Genomic DNA, 8,489 nt, shown 5'->3' with positions numbered 1-8,489 from the left:
TGCTATGTAATGTAAATAGCATCTGGTGAAACCTCAGCTGAGCTTTCTGGAATATACAACATTTTCACTAAGAAAATGAAATCGTTAGCAAATATTGATGTTTGCTTGCTTGACAGTGTATATTTAAGGTTTTAAAGGACTAACTTGAAGCTTTTCAAGAATCAAATGTACGTAGCATTTTAGGTGAATGCATCAAAAATTCTTTACCAGTAGTATTAGACTCTTTTAGACTATGGGAAATGTGCAGAAGATATTTACAATAATTTTTAATATGGAATTCATATCTGGATATTTAATAAATGGATTCATAGCCCTGGTGAACTGCATGGACTTGGTAAAAAGGAGAAAGTTATCTTCAGCTGATCGAATCCTCACTGCTCTGGCTATCTCCAGAATGGTTCTGTTCTGGATAGCATCACTTGATTGGTGGATATTTGTGCAGTACCGAGCTTTATGGATGACTGGAAATGTGTTAAAAATAATTAATATTACCTGGATAGTGGTCAGTCATTATAGCATCTGGCTTACTTCAACTCTCAGCATCTTTTATTTTTTGAAGATAGCCAATTTTTCTAACTCTATTTTTCTCTACCTGAAATGGAGAGTTGGAAAGGTGGTTTCACTGACTTTACTTGTGGCTCTAGTCCTCATGTTTGTAAGTATTGTGTGTACAAATGCAGATATTGCTGTCATGATTGATGCATATAAAGGAAATTTGTCTTACAGTTCCCAAGACTCTGCACAATTTTCCACACTGCTTCCATTCATCAAGACTGTGCTCCTATTCATACCCTTTACTGTGAACCTAACAACTTTCCTCCTGCTCATCTTCTCCCTGAGGAAGCATCTGAAGAGAATGCAGCATAATGTTAGAGGATATGGAGATGCCAGCACCTTGGCTCACACAAAAGCCTTGCAGATTGTGATGGCCTCCCTCTTACTATATATAATTTTCTTTCTGTCACTACTTGTTAAAGCTTGGAATTCTCAGTTATTAATGAAAAACTTCATCTTTTTTCTTTGTCAGACAGCTGCAAATGCATTTCATTCATGTCACTCATGTGTTCTGATTTTGGGGAACAGTAAACTGAGACAGGCCTGCTGTTCAGTGCTGAGGCGGCTGGGACATGGGTCCAACGATGCAGATCCATCGGGTCCATAGATCATTTCCATGATCATCTTGCATATTTTACAGGAACGTCAGTACACAAGAAATTCTGTCTTTATGATTTTTCTTTTCCAAATACTTTTTATTTTTTATATAAATTAGTGAATTTTACCAAATCATTGTTTGAAATAAAGACAACTGAAAAATATTTCAATGTTAGTGATATATATAAAACTATCTCGAGATGCACAGAAGTATGTTGATTCAGGTTGCTTATATGTATAAAGTTCATATAATCATGCAATATAATAACTGTGCCAATCATTTGCCTTTTTAAACCTTAAGCTGACAATCTAATGTGTGTATATATATGTGTATATATGCATATAAAATATAGCAACTAAAAGTGGAACTTTAAAATTTTATATACTTAAAGATAAGCTTTTAATGTAAAAGATGTGGCTAAACTACTGGGTATGAAATGAAATAAAAATATACATAGTTGGAAATAAAGTACAAGAAATTTATAATGTTATAATAATTTATAATCAAAAAATCTCAGAATTGCAAATCTCCATTTTTCCAGTTTTTTAATTTTGTTTCAAATTTTAAAATTGTGAGAACTTATTTTTCATGACTAGGAATATATATTCACACTGAGTAATGCATGTATCAGCTAGTGTGCTTTTTAGGTACCACAATACATTTTAATTTTATTCCACATGAATACCAAATCATGGCCTAATAGACTTTTAATTCAATATCATAATGGGAAACTGATGTTTTGTTATATTGTATTTCATTATGTACATGTACTTTACTAACATAGACAATATTTTGGTTGTCAGAGGAGCAGAAATTTAGATTTGTTAATGTAAAATTAATGTGAACTTTTGTTATGTTTATATATTTTAGGATTAATTGTGAAGTAGAAAAATGTAAGTAGCAAAATAAATGGAAAATTAATAATAGATGAGAGGCAAGAGTAGGGACAAAAGATAAGGAAACATGGTTAAATACCCCTTCATCAGTGCTGTTAAAATCTTAGCTATGACAGAAGAGCTCTTAATTCTTGCTTATTTTCCTAAATAAATCTTCTCATACAGCTAGTTTGTGTTTGATACAGATTTTCTTATTCTATTAATGTAGTACATTCATGTGTTTATTTGCTGAAAACTATATTGTAAATCATGTTTCTGTATGTCTTTTGTAGCCTTGTCATGAGGAACAAATGCTAGAAAGTAAAACATGGCATCTGTAATAGGTAATTACTATACAGAAGCCATTGTAATATTTGTGTAGCAGATACTCGGTATATTTCATAATATTTTAGTATTCACATACAAGTAATACTATTTTTTATGTGAAAAATCTGAGGTGATGAGATGTTAAAGAAATTATTCTACAATACTTGAAGATGCTAGCAGAGATTAGAGCAATAACCTCTAGCATTTTGGGTGCAAAGCTGTTCCCCAAATTCTGACGAAATGTCAACGGGAAGAGGCTGCTTAGGGCCACATCTGAAATTTGGTAGAAAAATCGTGTAGAGGAATGTGCAGTGCTGTTGTGTATATTACGTCACCATTTTTTCCCCAATGACACTGATATTTGGATAATGTGGACAAAAAATATTAGCTATTGTGTTTGTTTCTTGTATTGGATGCTAGCTGCATTACTAAACTATCAGATGTACTTTGTGTTTTAAAATGAATCTTTTACCTTTTCAAATTAAAAATTATATCATCTACACGTAAATATTTGTAATGACTATTTTATATCTTCTAGTATTTGTACTTTTCTTTTTTGGTGTTGCTATGTAAGGAATTGGTTCACATATTCAAAATATTAATAGTGGTGACAACTGGTATCTTTATAAGACAAAATTTGTTACTGTTTTACCAATCAACCAGGATTCTGAGTTTAGCTTTGGTAGAGATACTTTTCAAAATGACCTTCAGAGAAAAGCACTCTCTGTGTATCTTTTCTGATAAAATATATGCTAAAGAATTCAAATGTGGATTATTATTTAATATTTCTATTACCAAATAAACTATGAAGGCAAAATGTATGAATATTTAATGAGAAATATTTTAAACAGTAAAAGGAAGCAGTATGAACAATACAAAATTAGAATTTTTTTTTTTTTTTTTTTTGGGATTTTCTCCGGTACCAGGAACCGAACTCACGACCTTGCGCTTGCCAGGCAGGCGCTTTTGCCGCTGAGCTAAATCCCCAGCCCAAAATTAGAATTTTTAAAAATATAATACTAAAATGAAGAAAATTATTAAAAATTGACAAAATACTGTATCGATACACAGCAAAGAAGTAAGTATCACAAGGTGACAAGTCATGGGAATTTTTAATTACAGAAATGATGTTCTAATTCAATTAATAAAAACACCCTCATAGATAAAATAGAGCATTTTACCAACACAGAATACACAATCATTTCAAAGAAATATTTAACTTTTGCTGTCGTGGAACCAAATATATATAAAAGAATTGCTACTACATAAAATATGTTCTCTTATCACAATTAAATAATACTTTCTGAAACAATAGTAAGATTATCCTATAGGTTTTGAAAGTATCACTCTAATTTACTAATAGGTAAAATTGAAAAAGACGTCACGTTAAAATTAATGGCAAAATTAGAACTAAATAAGAATGAGAGAAATACCTAAATTGATGTTCGATCATTTCAACCAAATGTAGAAAATTTATAAGTATAAATTAACTCAGTAAGAAAAAAATGTTTTAAAAAATACATGAGTAGATAGAAATGAGTGACAAAGTAATCATGAGAAAATAGGAAGCAGGAAGGAAGGAAGAAAAATGTTTACTTGGTTGTCTTCTGTAAAGGAATCTACACTCTGTGCTCTACATATTTAATTTTGAAACAATGTCACTATTTTTTGATACCTAGGGAAAAAAGTAAAAGAGGTTGAGTAGCTTGCCCAAGGATCCACAGCATTTAAGTCAGTGTTTTACTAGAGAAACAGATATAGCACAAGATATACAGATGTATAAGAATTTGAAGAATTTGCAAAATTGGCTTATGATGCTCATCCAGAGTCAGATGGGGAAGAGTGCAGAGGGTGTCTGCACACTGGAGACCAAAGGATTGAGTCTAAGGTTGGGAACTCACTACAATGACCCCTCTGAGTCCATATCTGGAGGCTGATGTGTCTACAATGGAAGGCTGAAGAATCTGCCCTGGGAGGCAGAGGATCTGCAGTGGAAGTTGAAGAGACAGGAGATGACATTCAAGGTGAAAGTGAAGACTAGAGTTCTTGCAAAGAACAGAAGCAGATCTGTCCTTCCTAATTTCCCCTTTACACCATCCAGGTGAGGCGCCACCCTATGGTGGCTCTTCTATACCCTAGAGTGTGGAGTTGCTGAGGTGATTTAATTATGCCTTTCTTAAATAAATATCTCAAACTGACACAACCATCATGCAGAGATAGAAAGTCGAAAATATCAGCATTAGTACAAACAATCTGATTGCCTCGTTTTAATTTCTAATTATGCTATGGTCTGTAAGGTCATCATCACTTAGTATATTCTTGGATTGCTTCCAGTATTCTCCATCAATACTAAAATCTGTGAAAGCTAAGTGCCTTAAATAAAATGGCATATGTTTGTCTTATAACCTGTGCATGTTCTCCTGAACACTTCAACCATGTCTACTTAGACTCAATCCTTTGGTCTCCAGTGTGCAGACACCCTCTGCACTCTTTCCCATCTGACTCTGGATGACCATCATAAGCCAATTTTGCAAATTCTTCAAATTCTTATACATCTGTATATCTTGTGTTACTTGCAATACCTAATAAATACAGGTGCTGTGCAATTAGTGGTCACGCTATTTTGCTCAAGGTATAGTGACAAAAGTGATTTGTACATGTTCAGTAGAGACCTGAATATTTTTGGGGGGAACTGGGAAGCAAACTCAGAACTTCGCACTTGCCAGGTAGGTGCCATGCCACTGAGCTATATCCATGGTAGAGACCTGAATATTTTTTCCCATTACTTTTTTTTATTTTAAAAAGAGTGGTAAAAGAGAAAAGAAAGAACAATAGCAAAATACCAACAACACAGACAAAAACAAAGCAATGAAAAAACAATAAAAATGATACAGGGTTTCAGAACAAAATGATAGGAATTAACAGTGGTTGTTATATTACATATTGTTATCTTCAACTACTTTGCTCAGATTGCTAGATGTAAGAAGGGAAGGTTGTTCAAACCACTAAAGAGAACAAAAAATAATTATTAGATAAAACGTTAGAGATAATACAGAGTTTCACTGAACAAGATGCAAGATGGAAGGAATTCACCAACGGTTGTTCCATTGCATATTGTTGTCTTGAAATCAGTTGCTGAGATTACCAGATATAAGCATACAAAATCAGAATTTAAAAAAATTTAAGCATTAACTGTTCCTTTCAATATACCGTCAGACATCAGCAATACAGTTATCCCAGCTATTCATATATATACATATATTGAGCCTTCCTTCTCTTTTCTTCTCTCCTTCATCCCAGTTGTTCCTTCCTTTGAGCAATTTCTTTCCCTTTCATATCATCTACTGTATGTTTTGAGTTTTACTTGCTCTTTCAGGCTACTACACCAGGCATGTTTACACATGTGGGTCCAATTTATTTCACTTATGAGTAAGGTCTCTATTTGCATCCATTTACCTACAAAAGCTTTGAGTTTATCATTTTTTATAGCTGAATAATACTCCTTTGCATAAAAATACCACATTTTTTTCATCCATTCCTCAGTTGATGGGCATTTGGGTTGTTTCCAAGATTTAGCTGTAACAGATTGTGCTGCTCTAAACATGGGTGCATATATATTGCTGTGGTATGACATTTTTAATTCTTCTGTGAAAATCCCCAGAAGGGGAATAACTCGGTTGAATGGGACTTCTAATCCTAGTTTTGTGAGAATTCTCCAAACTGATTTCCACAGTGGTTTCACCAATCTATGCTCCCACCAACAATGCAGTAGGGTTCTTTTTTCCCACAGCCTCTCCAGCATTTGTTAAAGATTGATTTCTTGATGATAGCCATTCTTTCTGGGATGAGGTAGAATGTCAGTGTTGTTCTAATTTGCATTTCTCAAATGACTAATGATGTTGGACACTTTTTTTATAAAGATAAAGAATGAAAACACATTGACAAACAGACATAAATAAAACAACACCCAAACAATAGAAACAATACAGAGTTTCAGACAAGGTGATAGAAAATTAACAATAGTTATTGTATTACATATTGTTATCTTCAAACTGGTTACTCAGATAAACAAATATAGGCATGTAAGATTTATGAAACAATTAAACATTAACTATTACCTTCAATAATGCAATAGAAGTTGACTCTCAGTTATTCTGTGTGTGTGTATATATATATACATATATATACACACACACACACACATATATATATATACACACACATTCCCCTTCTTTCTTTTTCTCTTTTCCCTCATCCCAGTTGTTTCCTCCATTTGAGCAGCTTCTTTCCCTTTCACAATATCTGTTATACTTTTCAGATTTTATTTACTCTTTCAGGTTCCTACATTAGTGAGACAATATGATATTTAACATGCAGGTCTGATTTATTTCACTTATGAATATGGACTGTAGTTGTATCCATTTACCTATGAAAGCCTCAACTTTATCTTTCTCTATAGCCGAGTAATATTCCATTATGTAAAAATACCACATCTTTCATTCCTTCCTCAGTTGATGGGCATTTGGGTTATTTCCACAATTTAGCTATTACAAATTGAGTAACTATAAACATGGGTACAAATATATCTCTGTGATATGCTTATAGTTCTTCTGTAAAAATACCCAAAAGGGAAATAGCAGGGTTGAATGAGCTCTGTATCCTAGTTGACTGAGGAATCTACAGACTGATCTCCGCAGTGGTTGCACCAATCTACACTACCACCAACAGTAGAGAAATGTTCTTTTCCCCCTACAGCTTCGCCAGCATTTGTTATGAGTTGATTTCTTGATGATAGCTACTTTCCCTGGGGTGAGATTAGATCTCACTGTTTTAATTTGCATTTCTCAAATGACTAATGATGTTGAACATTTTCATGTATTTATTTGCCATTTGTATTTCTTCATGTGAGAGGTATGTATTCATCACAGATGCCCATTTTTGGATTGGGTCTTTAAATTTGAGGGGGGGTGCTGATGTTTTTTAGTTCTTTAGATGTTCTAGATAGAAGTCCTTTGTCTGAGGGCCAGTCTGCTAAAATTTTTTCCAAATTTGTGGGCTTTCTTTTTACTCTATTGATGATTTCTCTAGATATGCGAAAATTTTTCAATAAGATGAGACTCCAGTTGTTGCTTCTTTGAAGTAATTCCCATGCAGTTTGGTTTCTGTTCATTAACTCTCTGCCTACTCCTGTGCCTTCAAGAGTTTTCCCTAATTTCTCTTCCACTAGATTGGGTTTCTGTTTTAATGTTAAAATCTTTGATCCATTTTGACTTGAGTTTCATGCATGGTGACAGACATAGGTGTAGATTCAGTCTTTGGCATGTGGAAAGCAGCTTTTTTCCAGCAGCATTTAATAAAGAAGCTATTGCTCTTACAGTGATATTGTTTGGCCCCTTTGTCAAAAATAAGTTGACTGAGTGTGTCTGTGCTTGTGACTGCAACATCCAGTCTGTTCCATTGATCCTCAGGTCTGTTTTTTTGCCAATACCATGCTGATTTTATCACAGTGGACTTGTAGTATAATTTCAAATCGGGGATTGTAATCCCACCTGACTTGTTTTTGTTGCCCAAGATTGCTTTCACTATTCTGGGTTTGTTCTGGTTCCAGATGAATTTTAGGAATATTTTCTGTAGATCTATGAGGTATACTAATGTTATTTTAATTGGGATTACATTGAATCTGTACAACAATTTTGGGAGTATGGCCATTTTTACAATGTTGGTACTTCCAATCCATGAGCAAGGAATATCTTCCCATTTTCTGAAATCTTCGATCTCCTTTTTCAGAATACTGTAGTTTTCATGGTAATAATCTTTCACTTCTTTTGTTAGGTTGATTCCAAAGGATTTCAGGTTTTTTGGATACTGTTCTGAAATGTATGATTTCATTAATTTTTCTCTCAGTGTGTTTGCTGTTTGTGTATAGGAATACTACTGATTTTGGAGTATTGACTTTGTATGCAGCTACACTACTGAATTTGTTGATTAATTGTAGGTGTCCTTTGGTGGAGTTTTTGGGGTCTTCCATTTAGAGTATCATGTCATCAGTGAATAAGGATAATTTCACTTCTTCCTTTCCTATCTTTATTCCCTTTATTTCTCTCTCTTGTCTAATTGTTCTGGCGAATGCTTCC

The 8,489-nt window shown here is 33.6% G+C and overlaps 1 protein-coding gene across 1 annotated transcript; it reads left to right on the top strand.

Annotated features, from left to right (window-relative positions):
- Positions 1 to 325: 325 nt before the first annotated feature.
- LOC102024107 (taste receptor type 2 member 140-like) lies at positions 326 to 1,162 on the top strand. The gene has a single exon (XM_005379629.2). It carries the CDS (start codon positions 326 to 328, stop codon positions 1,160 to 1,162), a length of 837 nt encoding a protein of 278 aa, XP_005379686.2.
- Positions 1,163 to 8,489: the final 7,327 nt, after the last annotated feature.

The sequence above is a fragment of the Chinchilla lanigera genome, unplaced genomic scaffold, assembly GCF_000276665.1.
Source record: "Chinchilla lanigera isolate Chin_1 unplaced genomic scaffold, ChiLan1.0 scaffold00012, whole genome shotgun sequence".
In the NCBI taxonomy this organism is placed as follows: Eukaryota; Metazoa; Chordata; class Mammalia; order Rodentia; family Chinchillidae; genus Chinchilla; species Chinchilla lanigera.
The sequence above is the reverse complement of the archived record's forward strand: the minus strand, read 5'-3'. Positions and strand labels throughout refer to the sequence as shown.